The sequence below is a fragment of the Balaenoptera physalus genome, assembly GCF_965194825.1.
Source record: "Balaenoptera physalus genome assembly, chromosome: 17".
Classification (NCBI taxonomy): Eukaryota; Metazoa; Chordata; class Mammalia; order Artiodactyla; family Balaenopteridae; genus Balaenoptera; species Balaenoptera physalus.
This window is the reverse complement of record NC_138895.1, coordinates 40,683,800-40,711,798: the sequence shown is the minus strand read 5'-3', so window position 1 is coordinate 40,711,798 and position 27,999 is coordinate 40,683,800. Positions and strand designations below refer to the sequence as shown.

Genomic DNA, 27,999 nt, shown 5'->3' with positions numbered 1-27,999 from the left:
TACTCTACCCAGCAAGGATCTCATTCAGATTTGATGGAGAAATTAAAACCTTTACAGACAAGGAAAAGCTGAGAGAGTTCAGCACCACCAAACCAGCTTTACAAATGCTAAAGGAACTTCTCTAGGCAAGAAACACAAGAGAAGGAAAAGACCTACCATAACAAACCTAAAACATTTAAGAAAATGGGAATAGGAACATACATATCGATAATTACCTTAAATGTAAATGGATAAAATGCTCCCACCAAAAGACACAGACTGGCTGAATGGATACAAAAACAAGGCCCGTATATATGCTGTGTACAAGAGACCCATTTCAGACCTAGGGACACATACAGACTGAAAATGAGTTGATGGAAAAAGATATTCCATGCAAATGGAAATCAAAAGAAAGCTGGAGTAGCAATTCTCATATCAGACAAAATAGACTTTAAAATAAAGACTATTACAAGAGACAAAGAAGGACACTATATAATGATCAAGGGATCGATCCAAGAGGAAGGTATAACAATCGTAAATATTTATGCACCCAACATAGGAGCGCCTCAGTACATAAGGCAAATATTAACAGCCATAAAAGGGGAAATCAACGGCAACAGAAACATAGTAGGGGACATTAACACCCCACTTTCACCAATGGACAGATCATCCAAAATGAAAATAAATAAGGAAACACAAGCTTTAAATGATACATTAAACAAGATGGACTTAATTGATATTTATAGGACATTCCACCCAAAAACAACAGAATACACATTTTTCTCAAGTGCTCATGGAACATTCTCCAGGATAGATCATATCTTGGGTCACAAATCAAGCCTTGGTAAATTTAAGAAAATTGAAATCGTATCAAGTATCTTTTCCGACCACAACGCTATGAGACTAGATATCAATTACAGGAAAAGATCTGTAAAAAATACAAACACATGGAGGCTACACAATACACTACTTAATAACGAAGTGATCACTGAAGAAATCAAAGGGGAAATCAAAAAATACCTAGAAACAAATGACAATGGAGACAGGACGACCCAAAACATACGGGAGGCAGCAAAAGCAGTTCTAAGAGGGAAGTTTATTGCAATACAAGCCTACCTCAAGAAACAGGAAACATCTCGAATAAACAACCTAACCTTCCACCTAAAGCAATTAGAGAAAGAAGAATAAAAACCCCCAAAGCTAGCAGAAGGAAAGAAATCATAAAGATCAGGTCAGAAAAAAATGAAAAAGAAATGAAGGAGACAATAGCAAAGATCAACAAAACTAAAAGCTGGTTCTTTGAGAAGATAAACAAAATTGATAAACCATTAGCCAGACTCATCAAGAGAAAAAAGGAGAAGACTCAAATCAATAGAATTAGAAATGAAAAAGGAGAAGTAACCACTGACACTGCAGAAATACAAACGATCATGAGAGATTACTACAAGCAACTCTATGCCAATAAAATGGACAACCTGGAAGAAATGGACAGATTGTTAGAAATGCACTACCTGCCGAGACTGAACCAGAAAGAAATAGAAAATATGAACAGACCAATCACAAGCACTGAAATTGAAACTGTGATTAAAAATCGTCCAACAAACAAAAGCCCAGGACCAGATGGCTTCACAGGTGAATTCTATCAAACATTTAGAGAAGAGCTAACACCTATCCTTCTCAAACTCTTCCAAAATATTGCAGAGGAAGGAACACTCCCAAACTCATTCTACATGGCCACCATCACCCTGATACCAAAACCTGACAAAGATGTCACAAAGAAAGAAAACTACAGGCCAATATCACTGATGAACATAGATGCAAAAATCCCCAACAAAATACTAGCAAACAGAATCCAACAGCACATTAAAAGGATCATACACCATGATCAAGTGGGGTTTATTCCAGGAATGCAAGGATTCTTCAATATATGCAAATCAATCAACGTGATACATCATATTAACAAATTGAAGGAGAAAAACCATATGATCATCTCAATAGATGCAGAGAAAGCTTTCGACAAAATTCAACACCCATTTATGATAAAAGCCCTGCAGAAAGTAGGCATAGAGGGAACTTTCCTCAACATAATAAAGGCCATATATGACAAACCCACAGCCATCATTGTCCTCAACGGTGAAAAATTGAAACCATTTCCACTAAGATCAGGAACAAGACAAGGTTGCCCACTCTCACCACTATTATTCAACATAGTTTTGGAAGTGTTAGCCACAGCAATCAGAGAAGAAAAAGAAATAAAGGAATCCAAATGAGAAAAGAAGAAGTAAAGCTGTCACTGTTTGCAGATGACATGATACTATACATAGAGAATCCTAAAGATGCTACCAGAAAACTCCTAGAGCTAATCAATGAATTTGGTAAAGTAGCAGGATACAAAATTAAGGCACAGAAATCTCTTGCATTCCTATACACTAATGATGAAAAATCAGAAGATGAAATTAAGAAACCACTCCTGTTTACCATTGCAACAAAAAGAATAAAATATCTTGGAATAAACCTACCCAAGGAGACAAAAGACCTGTATGCAGAAAATTATAAGACACTGATGAAAGAAATTAAAGATGATACAAATAGATGGAAAGATATACCATGTTCTTGGATTGGAAGAATCAACATTGTGAAAATGACTCTACTACCCAAAGCAATCTACAGATTCAATGCAATCCCTATCAAACTACCAGTGGCATTTTTCACAGAACTAGAACAAAAAATTTCACAATTTGTATGGAAACACAAAAGACCCCGAATAGCCAAAGCAATCTTGAGAACGAAAAATGGAGCTGGTGGAATCAGGCTCCCTGACTTCAGACTATACTACAAAGCTACAGTAATCAAGACAGTTTGGTACTGGCACAAAAACAGAAATATAGATCAATGGAACAGGATAGAAAGCCCAGAGATAAACCCACGCACATATGGTCACCTTATCTTTGATAAAGGAGGCAAGCATATACAGTGTAGAAAAGACAGCCTCTTCAATAAGTGGTGCTGGGAAAATTGGACAGGTACCTGTAAAAGTATGAAATTAGAACACTCCCTGACACCATACACAAAAATAAACTCAAAATGGATTAAAAACCTAAGTGTAAGGCCAGACACTATCAAACTCTTAGAGGAAAACATAGGCAGAACACTCTATGACATAAATCACCGCAAGATCCCTTTTGAACCACCTCCTAGAGAAATGGAAATAGGAAAAAAAATAAACAAATGGGACCTAATGAAACTTAAAAGCTTTTGCACTGCAAAGGAAACCATAAACAAGACAAAAAAGCAACCCTCAGAATGGGAGAAAATATTTGCAAATGAAGCAACTGACAAAGGATTAATCTCCAAGATTTACAAGCAGCTCATGCAGCTCAATAACAAAAAAACAACCAACCCAATCCAAAAATGGGCAGAAGGCCTAAATAGACATTTCTCCTAAGAAGATATACAGATTGCCAACAGACACATGAAAGAATGCTCTACATCATTAATCATTAGAGAAATGCAAATCAAAACTACAATGAGATATCATCTCACACCGGTCAGAATGGCCATCATCAAAAAATCTAGAAACAATAAATGCTGCAGAGGGTGTGGAGAAAAGGGAACACTCTTGCACTGTTGGTGGGAATGTAAATTGATACAGCCACTATGGAGAACAGTATGGAGGTTCCTTAAAAAACTAAAAATAGAACTACCATACGACCCAGCAATCCCACTACTGGGCATATACCCTGAGAAAACCATAATTCAAAAAGAGTCATGTACCATAATGTTCGTTGCAGCTCTATTTACAATAGCCAGGACATGGAAGCAACCTAAGTGTCCATCATCGGATGAATGGATAAAGAAGATGTGGCACATATATACAATGGAATATTACTCAGGCATAAAAAGAAATGAAATGGAGGTATTTGTAATGAGGTAGATGGAGTTAGAGTCTGTCATACAGAGTGAAGTAAGTCAGAAAGAGAAAAACAAATATAGTATGCTAACACATATATATGGAATCTAAGGGGAAAAGAAAGTCATGAAGAACCTAGTGGCAAGATGGGAATAAAGACACAGACCTACTAGAGAATGGGCTTGAGGATATGGGGAGGGGGAGGCATAAGATGTGGCAGGGTGAGAGAGTGGCATGAACATATATACACTACCAAATGTAAAATAGATAGCTAGTGGGAAGCAGCCGCATAGCACAGGGAGATCAGCTCTGTGCTTTGTGACCACCTAGTGGGGTGGGATAGGGAGGGTGGGAGGGAGATGCAAGAGGGAAGAGATATGGGAACATATGTATATGTATAACTGATTCACTTTGTTATAAAGCAGAAACTAACACACCATTGTAAAGCAATTATACTCCAATAAAGATGTTTAAAAAATAAAAAAATAAAAAAATAAAATGAAGATACCCACTGTATAACTTAAGTTTTTTGTGTAGTTTGAAAATAGATAATAGAGGGGCAAAATTATAAATGAGAAGACATTCTAACTGGCAAGAAATGAATAATGGTGACTTTTTTTTTTAACATCTTTATTGGAGTATAATTGCTTTACAATGGTGTGTTAGTTTCTGCTTTATAACAAAGTGAATCAGTTATACATATACATATGTTCCCATATCTCTCCTCTCTTGCGTCTCCCTCCCTCCCACCCTCCCTATCCCACCCCTCTAGGTTGTCACAAACCATCGAGCTGATCTCCCTGTGCTATGCGGCTGTTTCCCACTAGCTATCTATTTTACGTTTGGTAGTGTATATATGTCCATGCCACTCTCTCACTTTGTCACAGCTTACCCTTCCCCCTCCCCATATCCTCAAGTCCATTCTCTAATGGTGACTTTTTATTAAGATAGGAGCACGGACTCAAGAGTTAGAAAGACACACATTTAAATACTGCCTATGCTTTATAGAAACTGTATTACCTTGCAATAGAAGCAAACTAATCAGCTTTCCTTCATCTGTAAAATATAAATAATATCAAACTCTTGGGTTATTATGAAGATTCAAAGATATAGCACGCAGTGAATGTTTAGCACAGTTTGTGGCACATTTTAAGCATTTAGCAAATGTAATATATACTATTACCAGGGAGGTTGCCACAAGGACAATGGGCATTCAGATACATTAGAGAGACATTAAGAGGAAAGAATTTATAGAACTTGAATAATTGAATATGGCTGAAGGGGGAAAAGGCAGTAAAGATCCCCACTAGACTTCTGGCATAGACAACTGAATAGATAGGGGTGACTTTCAGCATAATAAAGAATAGAGTATAAGGACTATTTTCCCCTTTTATTGCTCCCTAGCTTATAGTAAACTCTCATACAGACATTTTATCCTGTGTCACCTCTGCCACATGGTAAAAGCTATTGTTCGTTGATGCTCAGGCCAGTATTAAAGCACATCTCTCCTTCCTCCCACACCCTAAGCTAGTGTAGCAGGGGGTATGAGAGGCTTTCAAGGGAAAGAACAGGAGCTCTGGTATAGGTACTTCTTCCCACTGGCACAGCCCTCTTCCCCTCTCAACCAGAATCTCTGGGTTTTATTTTATCAAGGAAGGTGACATGTCATCATGTGATGGGGCAGCCTGAGGGGCTGTTGTGCAGTGTGCTACTCAGTGTCATTCCCAGTCCCACTCAGGTTATGTCTGTTATACACAAAGCAAACTGGAGAACAGAAAGCAGTGAGGTATGAAAGATGGAGCCCAGCAGATTTACATTTCAATCCCTCTTAGCAGTACCAGAATTGAGGGCAAGTCACCCAATGTTCTCAACCTCAAACTCCTCTTCTCATGAAAAGGGCTATAAATATAAAGTATGAAATATCTATCTTGCTGGGTTTTATAAAATTAGAGACAATTTGTGTAACACATTTAAATTGTAATAACCCTCAAATGTGTAGTTAAGGTGATTAGAAGTAACCCAACTTAAACCTAATTAACAACAACCAAAAAAGTGTTTGCACATGCAAGTGAAAAGTCAGAAGTGTACTAGCTATCATCAGTACTCAGTTTCTCTCTGCTATGCCCTTTGCTGGGTGGCTTCATTTTCAGGCTTTGGAGGCCCAGGGAAGTTGTAGAGGCACATCATCCTTACTGTTAGTAGTCTCAGCACAAAAGATGTCTTTTCCTTTCTTCCTTAAAGGTTCCACACATGTCCTAGGATCCAGAGTGATTGGACCTTTCAGGTCATTTGTATTGCCATCACCATTTTAAAATAAGAAATGACTGGTTTGTTGTGTTGTAAACCCCCTTGTGCCTAGGGGGGAAATTGTCACCATTGAACTAATCACTGGCCAAGTGTATGGAATTGTGCTAATTATCAAGACGAGCCACAAGTCTTCACCTGGACCAACAACTGTCTGGATGCAGCTCTCAACACTGATGCACATTAGAATCTGGGACAATTTAAAAAAGAAGAAACACAATGCCTCCATGTCTGGGAACTACTCCCAGGAAAGCTAATTTAATTGTTTCTCACGCAGCCCAGGTACCAATGTTCTTTTAGGCCCCAAGGTGGTTCCAGTGGGCCCCAAATTTGAGAATCCTGGTTGAGGGAGACTTATTTTACTGACCATCCTAGAGCCAAAATTAGAATCTCACCTGAACCATGTATACCAAAAATGGAAGAGGGGTTGTTCCTCAAAACAAATCCAAGGCATAATTACTAAAAGAAGCAAGGATGGATCCTAGCTGGCAAAAACAGAAGTCTATTACTATATACGTCACACACCTTATCTTCACAGCCACTACACATCTGTTTGCTGAAAACCTTCCCAAGTTTTCAACCCTCTAAAATGGAAGGTCATGGTTCTTCCATGTGAACAGGTCTAAATATTATAGGGAGTATTATTCTAAGTGCAGAAATATATAAATAGCCTTTTAATATACAAATCACCATTAATTTACATTTAAGAAAAAAAGGAAATCAGAAGTGCTGAATGAAGCCTAGAGCTATGGGTAAGAGCATGTGTCATGGGATGAGGGGAAGTGGAGAAGTGAAAAGCCAGCAGAGTGTTCCTAGCTCCTGGGTACATTTTTATGGAGGTCAGGGAAAGTATAATTTAGATTTATTTAGCAATATCTGGCTGTCATTGTTCCTGGAGAAAAGTTACTAGATATAATAAATCATTATAATCTCTCTACATTATAATCTACATGTTTATAGTGATTAAGGGGGTTAGGTTAGAGATATGTAGCTAATGCTAGGATTCTTAACCCTCAGGGCTGAGACCATGGAGGGAAAAATTCTCAGATAAGCCTTTAATTTTCAAAGTGCAGTATGCTTCAGGAATTTCCACTTATCGTTCCACGTGTCACTAAGCTGCCCTCAGGAGTGCAATGAAGCTCAGCTTCCACACATTTTGGTGCCAGTAATGCCACAAGTTTTACATAATTATAAGGAACATACACCCTTTGTCTATGGCTCAGAACACTGTGGTTTGAACATCAGGCAACCCTATGGCAGCATAAAATTTTCATGGTTTAGCAGCAAAAATTCTAGGTGATCCCTTGGAATGCAAGTCAAAACATTCTCATATTCCTCCTCAGTGTATTAGGTACTTATATGGCAAGTCATGCATTTTAGGTCTCCACCCTGTCTCAATGCTTGAGTTTTTCAGATTGGAAAAAAAAGAAAATATTTCCTGCAAGTGGTCATGCAGGGTAGAATGTGAACTAAATACTCTAGAGTCATACTGCTTAACTTGCCAACCATGTTAGTGACAAGTTTAAGTCAATGACATTCTCTAGAATGTTTTTTCACCTTAAAACTACATTCTGTAGTGAGGTCCTACAAGATGTCAGTTAAAGAACATTGTGGTAGATGCCAGTTATAATGGTTTTCACCTGATGTTAGTACTGAGAGCTCCCAAATGTTTTTAATATTTTAAAAAAACACAAATCATTTCTAAGAAATATTTGAACATGGTGAAAGAATGACCTAAAATTCCTTTTCTTTTTTTCTTTGAAATGAGCACACATACACTTATATTTATTTACTTTGGGGAGTAAATATCTACTTTGGGGACTCCTTTAGAAGTCTGGTATAGCCCACGAACCCCTTCCTAGAATACTTTCTTAACATAAGTAACAGAAAATACATAGAATTATAAAGACATGAAGTATTCACGCTCTCCCTGGCCGGGCCTAAGCCACGCCAGACTAGGGACAGACGTTCCTGCCCCTCGCCTCCCCTCCCCCCAGCCCTGTCGAGGGGTGTGTGGAAGGCAGGGGTGCGGCCTCCGGCCCTGACCCTCAGTCTCCCGCCCACTGCCTCACAGCCTCGGGGGAGCTGTGGTCCTCTGACGCAGCAGACACTCTCGCTTTGCCTCCTTGGAGTGTGCCTCGCCAGTGGTTCTCCCCGAGGTTGGGGGGGGTCCCGGGGTGGGGGGGGTCCCGCCCTGCGCTGCGCTGCGCGCCCCTGTCGGTGCCTGAGGGTGCCTCTCCGGGCCCTCTGTGGTGCCCCTGGAGCGCTCCAGGTCGTCCCTCATGTGCCTGAGGCCGAGCGGTGGTGTCATTTCCCTTTCCCAGCGTGCTCCTCTCGTCCCCGCCACGGTGGTGTGTCCCGTGAGCCGCTCTCTTGGGGGGTTCCAGACGGTAAGAGAGGCGTGCCTGTCCCCCCCTTCGGTTGAGCTAGGTGTCACCTCGTCGTGGTCGTCCTCTTGTGGTGTGCCCTGGGGAGACTGACTTAGGCCGGGCGAGTGCCACGTGTGCCCCTTTGTGGGGGTCGCAGGCGGGAGTGGGGGTGATAGTGGTGGGCCAGGGCCTGCGAGAGGGGTGCTGTCACACTTCTCGGGTGTGCTCACCCCCTTCAAGAGCCCGCTGGACGAGCCTGAGAGCAGCACAGGTCGTTCCCCAGCCCTGACCATGAACACTCCTGTGGGCCGTGTGCTTACCCATACTGCAGAAGCCCCCGTCCTCTGCCCAGTAAAGGACTGGCGGCTCATGGAGCGCCTCCGTGAGCCCGAAGGGAAGACGATGGGTGGGGGACGACGCGCCCTCGGTGAGAAAGCCTTCTCTAGCTATCCGAGAGGGAGCCTTGGGGTACCAGACCCCCCAGCTGCTGCCCCTCCCAAGCGCAGTGGCCACTGTGGCGGGTGCCAGAGCACGTGGACAGAACCCCTTGCCTTCCCCAGATGGGTGTGCTGGCCTTCAGTGGGGCCCAGCACCTGCTCTTTGAAAAAGAAAAAAAGAAAAAAAAATAGAAAGAAAAAAATTAAAAACAAAAGAAAAACAAAAAAAGAAATGAAGTATATTAGAATATATTAATGCAAGTTCACAGACCTGAAAGTTGTGCAGATTTAAGTTAAGAGCCTAGTCTTAGGTATTCTCTCTTAAAGGTTTTATTCAAGAATGAGTTCAAGGCATTTCAACAAAACATGTTAGAAAATGTCTTGGCAGGGGATACAAATTCAGACACTCATAGGGATAGGCAGATAATAGGGATACTAGGAGGAAGGGTGGTAGCAGATGTGTGAATGGTGGGAACTGTAGCAAAATACAAAGCACATGCCCTGTCCACAGGGGGAGCCAGCAGGTTTTTACCACATAGGAACATTGGCCCCTTATGGCCAAGTATTTCCCTTTTTCAAGAGAAGCCAGGCACCTAGATTTTCATATGAACTATACAGAAGGGTTAATGTTGGTTGGAGAAAAAAATTAAACACTGGGACGAAGGAAACACAGACAAATCTTTTACCAGATTTGTCTGGTGGGTTATAAGTTTATAAATTCAGGAAAGTAAGGGGAATTGGAAGAAATTAATTACTCACATTTTTATGTATTTTTTACTATCGATATCTTTATTACATTTATTTTGAAAACATAAGAATTAATTTAAATTTAATTTCCTTCCTAGAGTGGCAGCATGTTACCGTAGAACAATCAGAGGCTTCAGGAGCTAAATTGTTTATTTAATGATATCGAGAAACATTTACTGAAAACCTATGTCACTGAAAACCTATGTCGATGCACCAGGTACGAGTCGGCAAAAATATAAAGATTAAGACATTCTTTCCAAAGCTTACCCACCAGTGCATAAAGAGTTGTACCAAAAGATTACAATACAATCTGTTAAGGCCTATTATAGAGATATGTAAAAAGTACAAAGGGAGTAGGAGGTAAGAAAACATACATCTTTCCCAGGAGATTGGGAGGGATTCTCAGAGGAATGATCTCTTTGAGTAGAACTTTGCATTAAGGGGTCCAGATTATTAATGATCTAATAGATTATTCTGAAGAATCGGGCTTTTATCCTAGAGAAAACAGAGGGTCACTTAAGAATTCTGAAAGGGGAATTGATGTTTAGATTTTTATGATCATTCCAGCTACAGTATGGAATGGTCTACAGGAGGAGATAGAGTAGAGAATGAAGACCCACAAGATGATGATTTCAATAGGTCAGTGAGCTAGGGCAGTAGCCGGGAACATGAAGTAAGACTATTAGTTTGGAAAGATATTTAGGGACTAGAAACAACAGAACCTGGTGGTTGATTGTACACTAGATGGTAGAGTAGCAAAAGAGAGGGAAGAGTTGTGAATGACTTGAGACTCTGTGAGAGTCTGGTACAAAGGTGGGAACATAGTCCCTGGAGCCAGACCATTTGGGTTAAAATCCTATCTCTTCTAACTCATTTACTGTGTGACTTTAAGCAAGTTATTTATTCTCTGTAAGCCTCAGTTTTGTATATATGTCAAGTGTTCTTTTGTGTCTAAAAATTACTGTTATTATTATTTATTATTATAATTCCGGTTAGGATGGTGGTATCATTCAGTTTGTTTCTTTTAGAAGACTAGCATTGCATTTGAAGTGCTTTTAGGATAGTCTAGGTTTGTGTAGTTGAATACGTGGATCTCGGGTTGAGAAGAAAGTTTCAGTAGTACAGTGAAGGTGGTTAGAGCCTCTAATGCAGATAAAATAGCCTAAGACATTTTCAGAGAAGAAGGCCCAGGGTTTGAGTCTCCAGGACACTAATGTTTAATGGGTAGATAGAGTAGGAAGCAAAATCTGCAAAGGCTCATAATAAGAGAAGGCCAGAGAGGTAGCAGAATGTAAACAGAAGAGCAGTGTCTAAAGCATAAGAGAAGAAATGGTTTTAGAAAGGCTATAGTCAACACAGAAAATACTACAGAGGAATCAATTATGATGATGACTGACAAGTGTCTATATTTAACAACTAGGAAATCTTTAATAAAATAATTTAAAATGGCTCCTTGGTATTTGACATATAGAAAAGGCTCAAATGTTAGTTTCCTTTAACCTTAATTTTAAATGCATTTCTAGAGAAAGAAGAATTAAAAACAACTACTGGATTGAATTATATAATTTTTTGTATTTGTAGGTTAAAAAACATTGAATTCAACAATTTCATGTAATTCAACTATGTTGAATAACTGAAAAGCTGCCTCAAAGACTGGTAGAGTAAAATCAAATCTTTGTTTCTATTGTTTGCATTATGATGCAAGAGCAAAAATTACCCCTTTTTTCTTCTAATTTTTCCTAAATAAATGGAGTTGATAATGATTGCCAATACTCTATTCATATGAATAGCAGGTAATGATATCTAAGTGCCTTCCTTACTCCATGTTCTACTGTAGTTATTTCCCTTGTCACTCTGCCTTTGAGTCTAAAAACTACAGGGGTGAAACCTAAATGCAAAGGTAATTTAAAGGAAAGGATATTCTCACCTTTCCAAAGAAATGCCTTCTATTACTAATAACATTGGTATTATGAAAAAAGTCTAGTTATTTTGGCAGTGTAGAGTATAAAGCATAAAATGTTGAGTGTTAGCTTTGGAATCAAGTTCTGACTCTACCACTTATCAGGCATGAGGTCCAGGGAAAATTATTTACTTGTCTAAGCTTCCACTTTCTCATATGGAAAATGGAGGACTGCTATCATTTGGGATTTTGTTGTGATAGGGTAAGATGATAATGTATATAAGGGATTTACAGCAATGCCCCTTACAACAAATGGTAGCTTATGATATTTACCCATAGTGGGTAAGCATGAGAAAGTTTGAGAGAATTGTTTTTAAAGTACTTTTAGAAGGATTAGTCTGTCCATACACCAACAAAAACCTTTAAGTTCTTTCTAGCAGTGTAGCCTTCCTTACCCAATCCCTGGGAGCCTTCCAAGAGAACCAAGAGCCAGACCCATAACTTTCAAGACACAAGGGCTGAGTAAGCTTTGTGCTTCTCATCAGTCGGGGGCTGGCCAACATATTTCTTCATAACCAGTGAAATGCATGACTCATAAAACAAAACCCCTCAATATTTATATCCAAAGAAAAGCCATACAGTTAACTACCAAAGACACGTAAATGATAATGCTAATGATGTATCACAGGTATCTTTATCATATCCCCAAATTTTCTTATTAACCTGATATTTAACAAAGATGAAAAAAATTTAGTTTTAGAAATATATTTTTCTTTCACTTTACAATAAATTAAAGCAAAATAAATTTATAAAATATACTGAAACTGTCTGGTGAAAAAGTCCTTGTAAGCTCATCACCTTAGTTTCAAAGTCCATGGTAGTGTCTCATTTCGAATTTAAAATTCAATAAATACAATCCTAAAAAATGCCTTAACCTGCTATTTACTTTGCATTTTTATGAAAGACTACTATGCTTTGCTTTTGGCAAAGTGGTCATTAAACATATAATAGAAGACTATTCAGGGAAATGGAATCCCAGAAAGTACGATAGTATTATGGATCTTAAAGTAAAGCCGCCAGTGCATATGTTCCTAATCATACTAAAAACAGAAACACATAAACCAGTTTGTTCCAGCTACAGAATAATTCAATTAGAAAAGTGCTTATAATTTAACGGTATGAATAATAGTTCAAGCCAGGGAGGTAGTAAAACTGCAAAAAAAATATAAATCTACAGAGTCTGTGCCAAGGAACATTTTACAAATTCTCAAGGCTGAAAAAATCAGTTCCTTTTCTTGCTACAGGTAGAAAATTATTACCTGAATTAATTTTTAAGAATACAATGAATATACCTTTCAGGAAAATACACACACAAAAAAAACAGGTACATGCTCATACACTGTATGCACATTAGTTACCTAAGAGCTTTCACAAAGAGAAACACCTATCTAAATCCAGAATATCATTTATAATCTGCTTTGGGAAAGTTAAAATCAGACTTCTCACCAGTTTAAATTTCGTATTGAGAAACAAACAGTATGTAATGTGATACAGAATTAAATCAGCATGTGAAAACGTAAGCTCTAAGGACACACAGGATTCTCTCTGCAAATAATGATCTTGGCAAAGAGCCTCCTTTATGTACAGAAAGGTCTACTCCTTGCTTATAGCAACTCTCAAGACTACAAAGGTAATTGCATGTTGCTAATTAGGTTTACAAATGACTTGTTCAAGCCAGGAGATATTTTATAGCTTGATTCAGCTTAAGTAGGAAGCTGTATCAGCAAGGTCAAACTATAAAAACTCATTCTCCCACAATTACTGAAATTATTGATCTTTACTCATATAGTATGAATTTTAACATTGCAAATATATAATGCCATTAAAAAATTGGTTTGATGCTTATTAGGTATCAAAAAATAGCAAAAAAAAAAAGACAACTAGGAAAACATTTGTATACAGATATTCAATGTGTTTATTCCCCCAAAGTTAATTAAAATACATTTCATTAGTAGATCTTAGGTCACAATACTCTTCCAAGAAAGCAAAGTGATATCTATTCTGCATAAGACAGGAAAATCAAATGCAGTACGTTACCTTGTGTCACCTGTTGAACTGCCAGCATTATCCCAGACACAGCGTCTGGAAGCAAATTTTCTTTCAGATTGTAATGTGTTGCCCATTCCAAAATAGGTAGCCGCCTTCTACACCACTGTTTAAAGTCTTCACAATGGGGCATATGCATCTTGCTCCAGAGCACACTTTTCTTTTTTCTCTTTGCCTCTGTCATTTTCAGATTACCTCTTGTAGAAGTAAACTTCTTTAAACAAGAAAAAAATCGTTGCAGAACACCTCCTTTCAATGCCAGGCTCCAACTCGTCTGTGGTTTACAATGTCAAAGCAATCCAGAAAATAAATCAATAAAAGAAAGAGGGAGAGAGACAGCACTTAAATATATGCAGCCAGGCTGTATGTGTTATTATGGTACAGCTAATTATGCTAGATGAAAGATACAGATTAAAACCTTGAATTCTTATTTGAATGAGATGGAGAAATGGTCCCTGTTAGTATAATATTTTTCTCATCTTGGAAAAGTAATGGATTCAGTGTTAAGTTGGTGTAGAGTTCTCTTGCCCGTAATTCCCCTTATATTCACTGTAGTCTTATGTTTTGGCTTAAATCCCAGCAGCTAATGAGGTAGTTCTGGGCATGTGTTGGAAATGGGCTGGGTTATGCTAATGAACCCAGGAAGCATTTAGCTATTCCCGTCTCTCCCTACAAGCTATGCAAAACCATAAAATTGCCAGAGAGGTTTGCCATGCAAAATGTATTCAGAGAATCTAGATTTACTTCTTTGGGGAGTGTATATTGTCAATATATCAAACAACTGCCAGTTCTAAAACATTCAGGAACGTAAGAGGCATTGCTAAATGTCCTTATTTTTTTTTTGCCTGGGAGACGAGATTTTCATTCATACAGAAACATTCAGACAGCCACTGCCCAGTCTGGGAACAGAATAGCCAGTTCTCATAAACAAACTGAAATTTCATTTCATGGGCTAAGAAAATAAGCATACAATGAACAATTATTTGTGGCAACAGTTCTTTCCTGTCTCTGAATTGTTGATTCAGTTTTCTCTATTTTTCCAATTATATAATTCTCACACTCGTGCTCTTGTAACTGAAATTTCTGAGGCATGACATATGGTTCATACTACTGTTTGAAATGTCCCCAATATTTTTTATGATTCTGGCCTATTTTCACAAGACTTTTGGGGGGTTTCTCTATTTTAAAAAAGATGTTACATTTTATAATGGAACAGTCAGGCTGTCAAAGACCTTTATTTTATGATTGTAAGGCCCAGCCCCCAGAATAAAAAGCCTACATTTATGAGCTGTGCCATTCGAATTAAACCAAAAAGCCAATATATTAACTAAAATTGTGAAGCTAAGAAAAAGAACACCATGTATAAAGTTTGCTGGAGCCCTTTTAATGCCTATTTGTCCAGATAGTAGAGATCTGTTTTCTGGAAGTCTTTAGAATAACGAAGTACTTGGACACCTTGGCTACCTCCAAGGTTTCCTGCTATAATTTTTCCCATTGTTTTTAAATCAAGGTGAAGATCCACTCTCTCAGTCTTCCAAAAATGACATCACTGGCTTTCTATCTGTGCAAAAATACCTCTCTTTTTATAAATCCAATGAATCCTAAATATGTAGTGATATATGTACACTTTATTCATGTGTACAGAATAGAATTTGCTTTGTGTTTTTCCAAATGTTTACATATGTTACATTTATGAATCTTTCATTAATTTAGATTTGGAGTCCCATCAGAGACTCAGTTGTAGTATTTTAGCCCTATTCTTCTAGTGAAAGAAGTAGACTCATCAGATGAGGAAATCCACCTTTAATAGAGATGCTATGTTGTTTTTTCTTCACAAATAGCAATCTAACTTTGTTTTATGTACTCTACTCATTACATAAACAAAGAAATTCAGAAGCTATATATAAACTGAGTATTATTACTTTTATAATCAAAATAAACAGTAAAGTTTTTTTTCTAAACATATCTAGGTGAAAAATTCAAATCGATGTTAACAAAATGAGAAGAATAATTGAAAGCTTAAATACTGAAATCACCAATCAACAGCTATGATTTGTGTAATTTCAATCATGTAAAAAAAAATTGTGTTCAATGTTAGTAACAAAGAATTCACATGAATAGAATTTTTAGAATTAAAGATGAATCTATATAGAAATATCTAATCATATTAGTGCCAGCAATTGCTCTAAAACATCCTAAGATCAGGAGGGAAAAGAAATTAGTTTGATAAAATAGTTCTGTAGTCTCTCAATAAAAGAAAAAAAACTCCTAAAAGTTACAGTAAATCTTTCCTAAAAATATTTTTTTAAGTATAAATCTGGAATTACAACTCCAGGTTTTCTTCCAACTCCATGTGCTTAGACATTATTTGAAACATGCCAAAATCTCACTCCAAAGCATGGTATCAAGAGTAGGATTGATTTATTATAACCAGCAATACCAAAAAACCTTTGTGAAAAAATTTATTCACACCCACGAGACTCTTAGAGCACTTTACCCAGCCCATATAGTTCAAGAGTAAACATATTTATTCAAAAGTTTCAATGGCTAAAATTAGCTTAAAGTTCAGTACTACATGTCATCTATATAAGATATCTCTTCCCAAATCTCCAGGTAACACCTATACAAATAAAAAGTTGAACTTATCTTCCACCTCCCATGTAGAACAACAGAAAAATTCTTCTTCTTAAAATATTTTGATCACATCCCTGACATGTTAGAACTTCCAGTGATTTCCAATATTACACTTAAACTTATTAGCACAAGCATGTGACCATTTCTCCACATCTCTACCCCTCCTCTAACTACATATCAACTCTATTTAAATCAGCAAGTATTTATTGATCAATCACATTTTGCTAGACTGTGGGAAATGCGATAGAAGGATGGGGGAGGGGAAGATATTGTCTATTTTCTAGGGGTTATTTAGTGAAGGAAATAGAAAAAGACAGAATAGGATAAACTAACAATCAAGTCACACAATAAGTGTCATGGGAGCTCAAAGGATAGAGAGTTGCATTCCCAGTGAGGAAAAGGGCTTCCCACCTTGCCTAGACCCTGTGTTCTAGCAAGTTAGTATACTTGCTATCTGCTGCACACTGACTCTTCAGTTTATCTCTATACTAATTTCCCTAGTTCTATGGTTTTTTCCTTGTCTAAACATTTACTCAATACTTACCTCTTCGATGAAAATTTCCCTGGCTTCCCCACAGTTCTGTTCTTTCTGAACACCCAAGATCCAGGTAACCAGGCTATTCATGGGTATACAGCTATAGTCATTTTCACTGTCTATTGATTTTCTTCCTCAAAATTTATTGCGTGTGATTTTAACCAGTCTGGCTCATGAGATTGTAAATTCCTTGTGAGTAGGGATTATTCACATAACTTACTTTGCTTCTTTCCTCAGGATCTAATGGAAGGTTCTGCAGACATAAGATCTACTCAGTAAGTATTAACATATGAATGTCCCTACTCTTGAAATTACCAAAGAATCATTTAATCGATCTCAGCCTAGTTTCAAGACTGTGCTGTTAAATAATCAGGAAAATAGGTAGAGATAGAAAGAGAGTTAGAGATAGTAGTGGGAAAAATAAGGAGAGACTCTGTTTTTACTTGCTCAACCTCTCCCTATTCTTTCATAATATAAGGAAAATCCTATCTTTTTCAAGACGATTCCTTTTTCTTATATTATAGAATCTGAAGAATGTAAAGAGGAAAAACTAGAGTAAATGCAGAAGAAGAAAGAGAAGAGACAAAAGAGAGAAAACCTCATGGACAGAAGTTTCAGAGAGAGTTTTAGAGGGTTAGTGTGTGACAGGAAAATTGCTCTGGAGCAATTATGAAAAAAGGGAACAGCCAGGCACAAATGAAGAAAAATGTTAAAGAAAAACATTTTAAGAAAAGTTGTGCACTGTAAACTGGATCACATTTAATAGGTTTTGAGAAACACTAGTAAAGACTGAAATTCTTCTCACATTACTTTTTATTGTCACACTATGCTTCTTTGAATGTGGTCTATATGGAGACCAGAACACCTAAAGCAGTGATTTATATTCACATTACACTTGGAAATGTAGACTCATAAATATTAGAGGGCATTAACTCCAAACTCAAGCCTACTTCAGGAAGTTGATCTACAGCATTCCTAATAAGAGGACATTGCAAAAGTTTCCCATCCGAGTAGGTAAGTAGTAGCTGAAACTGAATCCATGTTCTACTAAGTCATGTAACTGACATGGCAATACATCAACACAGAGAGAGCAACTTTAATTAACTCATCCACTAGATATGGTACCTTTTTCACAATTTACCTAAAATGTCATATAGGCTGGCCTAGCCCTGAATCCAACCTATGTTTTAATTCTGCTAATGACTGTAATTGACAAGCTTAGAAAAATAGCTTTTTCCAATTTTCAGACATTCTAATTGTTAGAACATTTTTTCCTATTAGCAATTGAGCCAAGATCTGCTATTTAAAATACCCACTCTTGACCAAAGGACAGACAGCAGAAGCAAGAAGAACTACAATCTCACAGCCTGTGGAACGAAAACCACAATCACAGAAAGACAGACAAAATGAAAAGGCAGAGGACTATGTCACAGATGAAGGAACAAGATAAAACCCCAGAAAAACAACTAAATGAAGCAGAGATAGGCAAACTTCCAGAAAAAGAATTCAGAATAATGATAGGGAAGATGATCCAGGACCTCAGAAAAAGAATGGATGCAAGGATTGAGAAGATGCAAGAAATGTTTAACAAAGACTTAGAAGAATTAAAGAACAAACAGAGATGAACAATACAATAACTGGAATGAAAAATACACTAGAAGGAATCAATAGCAGAATAACTGAGGCAAAAGAACGGATAAGTGACCTGGAAGACAGAATGGTGGAAATAACTGCTACAGAATAGAATAAAGAAAAAAGAATGAAAAGAAATGAAGACAGCCTAAGAGACATCTGGGACAACATTAAATGCACCAACATTCACATTATAGGGGTCCCAGAAGGAGGAGAGAGAGAAAGGGCCCGAGAAAATATTTGAAGAGAATTATAGTTGAAAACTTCCCTAACATGGGAAAAGAAGTAGCCACCCAAGTCCAGGAAGTGCAGCGTGTCCCAGGCAGCATAAACCCAAGGAGAAATGCACCAAGATACATAGTAATCAAATTGACAAAAACTAAAGTCAAGGGAAAAATAACAAAATACATACAAGGAAACTCCCAAAAGGTAATCAGCTGATTTCTCAGAAGAAACTCTGCAAGCCAGAAGGGAGTGGCATGATGTATTTAAAGTGAAGAAAAGGAAGAACCTACAACCAAGATTACTCTACCCAGCAAGGATCTCATTCAGATTCAACAGAGATATCAAAAGCTTTACAGACAAGCAAAAGCTAAAAGAATTCAGCAGCACCAAACCAGCTCTACAACAAATGCCAAAGGAACTTCTCTAAGTGAGAAACACAGAGGAGAGAAGGACCTACAAAAACAAACCCAAAACAATTAAGAAAATGGTAATAGGAACATACATATCAATAATTACCTAAAGTGTGAATGCATTAAATGCTCCAAACAAAAGACACAGACTGGCTGAATGGATACAAAAACAAGATCCATATATATGCTGTCTACAAGAGACCCATTTCAGACCTACAGACACATACAGACTGAAAGTGAGGGGATGGAAAAATATATTCCATGCAAACAGAAATCAAAAGAAAGCTGGAGTAGCAATACTCATATCAGATAAAATATACTTTAAAATAAAGAATGTTACAAGAGACAAGGAAGGACACTATATAATGATCAAGGAATAAATCCAAGAAGATATAACAATTTTAAATATTTATGCACCCAACATAGGAGCGCCTCAATACATAAGCCAAGTGCTAACAGCCATAAAAAGGGAAATCGACAGTAACACAATAATACTGGGGGATTTTAACACCTCACTTATGCCAATGGACAGATCATCCAGACAGCAAATTAATAAGGAAACACAAGCTTTAAATGACACAATAGACCACATAGATTTAATCAATATTAATAGGACATTCCATCCAAAAACAGCAGATTACGCTTTCTTCTCAAGTGTACATGGAACATTCTCCAGGATAGATCAACTCTTGGGTCACAAATCAAGCCTCAGTAAATTTAAGAAAAGTGAAATCAAATCAAGCATCTTTTCCGACCACAACACTATAAGATTAGAAATAAATTACAGGAAAAAAATATGTCAAAAACACAAACACATGGAGGCTAAACAATATGCTACTAAAGAGCCAAGAGATCACTGAAGAAATCAAAGAGGAAATCAAAAAATACCTAGAGACAAATGTCAACGAAAACACAAACATCCAAAACCTATGGGATGCAGCAAAAGCAGTTTTAACAGGAAAGTTAACAGCAATACAATCCTACCTCAAGAAACAAGAAAAATCTCAAATAAACAATCTAACATTACACCTAAAGGAACTAGAGAAAGAAGAACTAACAAAACCCAAAGTTAGTAGAAGGAAAGAAATCATAAAGATCAGAACAGAAATAAATTAAATAGAAAAAAAGAAAACAATAGCAAAGATCAATAAAACTAAAAGCTGGTTCTTTGAGAAGATAAACAAAATTGATCCACCTTTAGCCAGACTCATCAAGAAAGAGGGAGTGGACTCAAATCAATAAAATTAGAAATGAAAAAGGAGAAGTTACAACGGACCCCACAGAAATACAAAGCATCATAAGAGACAATTACAAGCAACTAATACCGATAATATGGACAACCTGGAAGAAATGGACAACTTCTTAGAAAGGTATAACCTTCCAAGACTGAGCCAGGAAGAAATAAAAAATATGAACAGAACAATCACAAGTAATGAAATTGAAACTGTGATTAAAAATCTTCCAACAACTAAAGTCCAGGACGAGACGGATTCACAGATGAATTCTTTCAAACATTTATAGAAGACCTAACATCTATCCTTCTCAAACTCTTCCAAAATATAGCAGAGGGAGGAACACTCCCAAACTCATTCTATGAGGCCACCATCACCCTGATACCAAAACCAGACAAAGATAACAAAAAAAGAAAACTACAGGCCAATATCACTGATGAACATAGATGCAAAAATCCTCAACAAAATACTAGCAAACAGAATCCAACAGCACATTAAAAGGATCATACACCATGATCAAATGGGGTTTATCCCAGGGAAGCAAGGATTCTTCAATATACGCAGATCAATCAATGTGATACATGATATTAACAAATTGAAGGATAAAAACCATATGATAATCTCAGGCAGAAAAAGCTTTTGATACAGAAAAGGCTTTGGACAAAAGTCAACACTCATTTATGGTAAACACTCTCTAGAAAGTAGGCATAGAGGGAACTTACCTCAACATAATAAAGGCCATTTATGGCAAACCCACAGCAAACGTCATTCTCAGTGGTGAAAAACTGAAACCATTTCCTCTAAGATCAGGAACAAGATGCAGATGACATGATACTATAGATAGAAAATCCTAAGGATGCCACCAGAAAACTACTAGAGCTAATCAATGAATTTGGTAAAGTTGCAGGATACAAAATTAATGCACAGAAATCTTTTGCATTCCTATACACTAACAACAAAAGAACAGAAAGAGAAATTAAGGAAACAACCCCCTTTACCATTGCAACAAAAAGAATAAAATACCTAGGAATAAACCTACCTAAGGAGGTAAAAACCTGTACTCAGAAAATTATAAGACACTGATGAAAGAACTCAAAGATGACACAAATATATGGAGAGATATACCATGTTCTTGGATTGGAAGAATCAATATTGTGAAAATGACTATAGTACCTAAAGCCATCTACAGATTCAATGTAATCCCTGTCAAATTACCAATTGTATTTTTTACAAAACTAGAACAAAAAAATCTTAAAATCTGTATGGAGACACAAAAGACCCTGAATAGCCAAAGCAATCTTAAGAAAAAAAACGGAGCTGGAGGAATCAGACTCCATGACTTCACACTATACTACACAATATGGTATTGGCACAAAAACAGAAATATAGATCAATGGAACAGGATAGAAACCCAAGAGATAAACCCACGCACCTATGCTCAACTAAGCTATGACAAAAGAGGCAAGGATACACAGTGCAGAAAAGACAGTCTCTTCGATAAGTGCTGCTGGGAAAACTAGACAGCTACATGTAAAAAATGAAATTAGAACACTCCCTAACACCATACACAAAAATAAACTCAAAATGGATTAAAAACCTAAATTAAGACTCGACACTATAAAGATCTTTTTTGACCCACCTCCTAGAGTAGTAGAAATAAAAACAGAAATAAATGGGAGCTAATGAAACTTAAAAGTGTTTACACAGTAAAGGAAACTATAAACAAGATGAAAAGAAAATCCTCTTAATGGGAGAAAATGTTTGCAAACGAATCAATGGACAAAGGGTTAATTTCCAAAATATATAAACAGCTCATGCAGCTCAAAAAAAAAAAACAAAAAAACAAAAAAAAACCCAACAACCTAATGAAAAAATGGGTGGAAGACCTAAATAGACATTTCTCTAAAGAAGATATACAGATGGCCAAGACGCACATGAAAAGCTGCTTAACATCACTAATTATTAGAGAAATGCAAATCAAAACTACAATGAGCTATCACCTCAAACCAGTCAGAATGGCCATCATCAAATAATCTAGAAACAATAAATGCTGGAGACGGTGTGGAGAAAAGGGAACCCTCTTGCACTGTTGGTGGGAATGTAAATTGATACAGCCACTATGGAGAACAGTATGAAGCTTCCTTAAAAAACTAAAAATAGAATTACCATATGACCCAGCAATCCCACTACTGGGCATATACCCAGGGAAAACCATAATTCAAAAAGACACATGCACCCCAATGTTCATTGCAGCACTATTTACAATAGCCAGGTGGTGGAAGCAATCTAAATGTCCATAGACAGACAAATGGATAAAAAAGATGTGGTACATATATACAGTGGAATACACTCAGCCATAAAAGGAACGAAATTGAGTCATTTGTAGAGACGTGTATGGACCTAGAGACTGTCATACAGAGTGAAGTAAGTCAGAAAGAGAAAAACAAATATCGTATATTAATGCATATATGTGGAATCGAGAAAAATGGTACAGATGAACTGATTTGCAAGGCAGAAATAGAGACACAGATGTACAGAACAAACATATGGACACCAAGGGGGGAAACAGGGTGGTGGGATGAATTGGGAGATTGGGATTGACATATATACACTAATATGTATAAAATAGATAACTAATAATAACCTACATCAAAAAATGTACCAACAATAAATGCTGGAGAGGGTGTGCAGAAAAAGGAACCCTCTTGCACTGTTGGTGGGAATGTAAATTGATACAGTCACTATGGAGAACAGTATGTACGTTCCTTAAAAATCTAAAAATAGAACTACCATATGATACAGCAGTCTCACTACTGGGCATATACCCTGAGGAAACCATAATTCAAAAAGACTCATGTACCACAATGTTCATTGCAGCTCTATTTACAATAGCCAGGACATGGAAGCAACTTAAGTGTCCATCGACAGATGAATGGATAAAGAAGATGTGGCACATATATACAATGGAATATTACTCAGCCATAAAAAGAAACGAAATATTGAGTTATTTGTAGTGAGGTGGATGAACCTAGAGACTGTCATACACAGTGAAGTAAGTCAGAAATAGAAAAACAAATACCGTATGCTAACACATATATATGGAATCTAAAAAAAAAAAAAGAAGCTTCTGAAGAACCTAGGGGCAGGACAGGAATAAAGACGCAGTTGTAGAGAATGGACTTGAGGGCCCAGGAGGGGGAAGGGTAAGCTGGGACGAAGTGAGAGAGTGGCATGGACATATATACACTACCAAATGTAAAATAGATAGCTAGTGGGAAGTAGTTGCATAGCACAGGGAGATCAGCTTGGTACTTTGTGACCACCTAGAGGCATGGGATAGGGAGGGTGAGAGGGAGACGCAAGAGGGAGGGGATATGGGGATATATGTATATGTATAACTGATTCACTTTGTTATAAAGTAGAAACTAGCATACCATTGTAAAGCAATTATACTCCAATAAAGATGTTAAAAAAAAAAAAATAACCTGCTGCATAGCACAGGGAACTCCACTTTGCTGTATAGTAGAAACTAACACAGCATCATAAAAACAACTATACCCCAATAAAAAAAATTTAAATAAAATAAAATACAATAAAATGCCCACTCTTTAGTCTTTATCCTAATCCCTGTGACACATAACAACCTCTCAGGACTAATTCATTTAGTGCTATCCCCAAAAAAGCTCTGATGCTTTTATGATGCTGTTCATTTTAGAAAAACTGCTACATTTAAATGTGGATGCACATATATGTCAATTACAGTCCTTAACAATGCAGTTAATATTTTACTCATGATAAGCCAACCAGTAAAGAAAAATGAGCACAAACCTGTGCTCTCAGTGTTGATTGCTAACGTAACTTACTTTGCTCTCTTTGGATTAAATAACACTTTACTATCTGTTTCTTTAACATGTTTTTTCTTCTGCCATTAGTTTATGTTCTGTGACTTATTTTGCTTCATAATAGGGGTCAAAAGGAAATAGCTCTAGTGAAGTAAAAAAATGCCTAGGGAAACGAATCACTTGTACTTTCAAATGAATGTTTTACCAGGATCCAAGGCATTTTCAAAGAAAAAGGAGGGAAGGATGGGGGGAGGGGAGGTAGGGAGGGAAGACAGAAGGTGTTATGGACTGCAGGTTTGTGTCCCCCCAGTATTTTTATGTTGAAACCCTAACAACCAGTGAGATGGTATTAGAAGGTGGGGCTTTTGTGAAGTAATTAGTTTTATACAAGGTCTTGAGGGTGGAAACCATGTTGGGATTAGTGTGTCTATAAGAAGAGAAAGAGACTAGAGCTTGCTCTCTCAGCCATGTGAGGATACAGCAAGCAACTGGCAATCTACAAGCCAGGAAGAGGTCCTCACCAGATATAGAATTTCCTGGTGTCTTGATCTTGGACTTCCAAGTCTTCAGAAATGTGAGAAATAAATGTCTGTTGTTTAAGCCACCCAGTCTATGATATTTTTGTTATAGCAGACTGAACTGAAAAAGAAAGGAAGTAAGGAAAGAAGGAAGGAAGAAAGGAAGGAAAGAAGGGAGGGAGAAAAAAGGAAGGAAACAATAAAGAACAGCAGTTCACTAAGGATTAGTAAAAGCTCCTTCTCATTTCTGACCAACAATTGATAAACAATAAGTAAAATAAACTATGGCTGGGGACACAGCATGACATGAAAAGATCTGATGATACCAAGAAGGAATTATCCCATGCAGTGCTAGAAATTCACTTCCTTAGAAGTGCATGATTGTAGATCTATGACTGCTGCTTCAGCTGTCCTATTTGTAGGAGCAATAACACTCATGCTGAAGGAAATATGTGTAAATATTTATATGTCCTTGTATTTAATGTGGATTTCTTATAGGCAGCATAGAGTTGGGTCTTGTTTTGTAATCCATTGTCACAATCTCTGCCTTATTTGGAGTATTTAGACTATTTATATGTAACGTGGTTATTGATATGGTTGGGTTTAAATCTATCAATTTGTTATTCTGTATTTATCTCATCAGTTCTTAATTTTTTCCTTTTATTACCATCTTTTGGATTATTTTTATGATTCTATTTTACTCCTTTGTTGGTTTATTAACTATAACTCTTATTTTGGTGATTGCTTTAGAGTTTATAATGTACATCTTTAACTATTAAAGTCTATCTTCAAATGATAGCATACCACTTCACATTTACAACTGCATAATTCCATTTTCCTTTGTACTACAGTTGTCATACATTTATGTCTACATGTGTTATAACCCGAAAATAAAATATATATATATTTTTTGCTTTAAAGTTGCATATCTTTAAAAGACATTAAAATAATTTTAAAAGTCTTTTATATTTACCTGCAGAGTTACCATTCCACTATTCTTCATTTTTCATTGGATAGTTCCAGATTTTCATTTGGTATGATTTTCCTACCTGCAGTACTTACTTTAACGTTTCTACTAGTGCAGGTTTGCTGGATAAATTATTTATATATCTGAAAAATGTTTTATCTTCCCTTTGGTTTTTTTTGTTTGTTTTTAATTAATTTTTATTGGAGTATAGTTGCTTTACAATATTGTGTTAGCTTCTACTGCACAGCAAAATGAATCAGCCATACATATACATATATACCCTCCCTTATGGATTTCCCTCCCATTTCCCTCCCACTACAGTGCATTAAGTAGAGTTCCCTGTGCTATAGAGTATGTTCTCATCAGTTGTCTATTTTATACATAGTATCAAGAGTGTATATGTGTCAATCCCAACCCACCCCTTTCCCCCTTGGTATCCATACATTTGTTCTCTACGTCTGTGTCTCTATTTCTGCTGGGTAAATAAGGTCATCTATAACATTTCTCTAGATTCTACATATATGCATTAATATACAATATTTGTTTTTCTCTTTCTGACTTACTTCACTCTGTGTGACACTCTCTAGTTCCATCCATGTCTCTACAAATGACCCAATTTCATTAATTTTTATGGCTGAGTAATATTCCATTATATATATGTACCACATCTTCTTCATCCATTCCTCTGTTGATGGACATTTAGGTTGCATCCATGTCCTGACTATTGTAAATAGTGCTGCTATGAACATTGGGGTGCATGTGTCTTTACGAATTATGGTTTCCTCTGGGCGTATGCTCAGTGATGGTATTCCTGGGTCATATGGTGGTTCTATTTTTACTTTTATACGGAACCTACAAACTGTTTTCCATAGTGGCTGTATCAATTTACATTCCCACCAACAGTGCAAGAGGGTTCCCTTTTCTCCACACCCTCTCCAGCATTTATTGTTTGTAGATTTTTTGATGATGGCCATTCTGACCGGTGTGAGGTGATGCCTCATTGAAGTTTTGACTTACATTTCTCTAATAATTAGTGTAGTTGAGCAACTTTTCATGTGTTTCTTGGCCATCTGTATGTCTTCTTTGAAGAAATGTATATTTAAGTCTTCCATCGTTTTTTGATTGGGTTGTTTGTTTTTTGATATTGAGCTACATGAGCTGTTTATATATTTTAGAGATTAATCCTTTGTCAGTTGCTTCATTTACAAATATTTTCTCCCATTCTGAGGAATGTCTGTTCCTCTTGTTTATGGTCTCCTTTGCTGTGCAAAAGCTTTTAAGTATAATTAGGTCCCATTTGTTTATTTTTGTTATATTCATTTATCTAGGAGGTGGGTCAAAAAAGATCCTGTTGCAATTTATGTCAAAGAGTGTTCTGCCTATGGTTTCCTCTAAGAGTTTTATTGTGTCTGTCCTTACATTTAGGTTTTTAATCCATTTTGAGTCTAGTTTTGTGTATGGTGTTAGGGAGTGTTCCAATTTCATCACTCTACATGTAGCTGTCCAGTTTGCCCAGCACCACTTATTGAAGAGGCTGTCTTTTCTCCATTGTATGTTTTTGCCTCTGTTGTCATAGATTAGGTGACCATAGGTGTATGGATTTATCTCTGGGCTTTCTATCCTGTTCCATTGATCTATATTTCTGTGTTTGTGCCAGTACCATACTGTTTTGATTACTGTAGCTTTGTAGTATCGTCTGAAGTCAGAGAACCTGATTCCTCAAGCTCAATTTTTCTTTCTCAAGATTACTTTGGCTATTTGGGTCTTTTGTTTTTCCATACAAATGGTAAAATTTTTTGTTCTACTTCTGTGAAAAATGCCATTGTTAATTTTATAGGGATTACACAGGGGAAAAAGAAGAAATACAAACACATGGAGGCTAAACAACACGCTACTAAAGAACCAAGAGATCACTGAAGAAATCAAAGAGGAAATCAAAAAATACCTTGAGACAAATGACAGTGAAAACATGACAACCCAAAACCTATGGGATGCAGCAAAAGCAGTTCTAAGAGGGAATTTTATAGCAATCCAGACTACCTCAAGAAACAAGAAAAATCTCAAATAAACAACCTAATATTACACTAAAGCAACTAGAGAAAGAAGAACTAACAAAACCCAAAGTTAGTAGAAGAAAAGAAATCATAAAGATAAGAGCAGAAATAAATGAAATAGAAATGAAGGAAACAATTGCAAAGGTCAATAAAATTAAAAGCTGGATCTTTGAGAAGATAAACAAAATTGATAAACCT

The 27,999-nt window shown here is 36.9% G+C and overlaps 1 protein-coding gene across 1 annotated transcript in view; it reads right to left on the bottom strand.

Moving 5' to 3' along the window:
- The window catches only part of SLC26A7 (solute carrier family 26 member 7), a 267,698-nt gene that overhangs the window by 187,631 nt on the left and 52,068 nt on the right, over positions 1-27,999 (bottom strand). Inside the window, exon 2 of the mRNA XM_082434178.1 lies at positions 13,744-14,026. Within this exon, the coding sequence (XP_082290304.1) occupies positions 13,744-14,026 (283 nt within the window). The remainder of the gene's footprint in view (positions 1-13,743; positions 14,027-27,999) is intronic.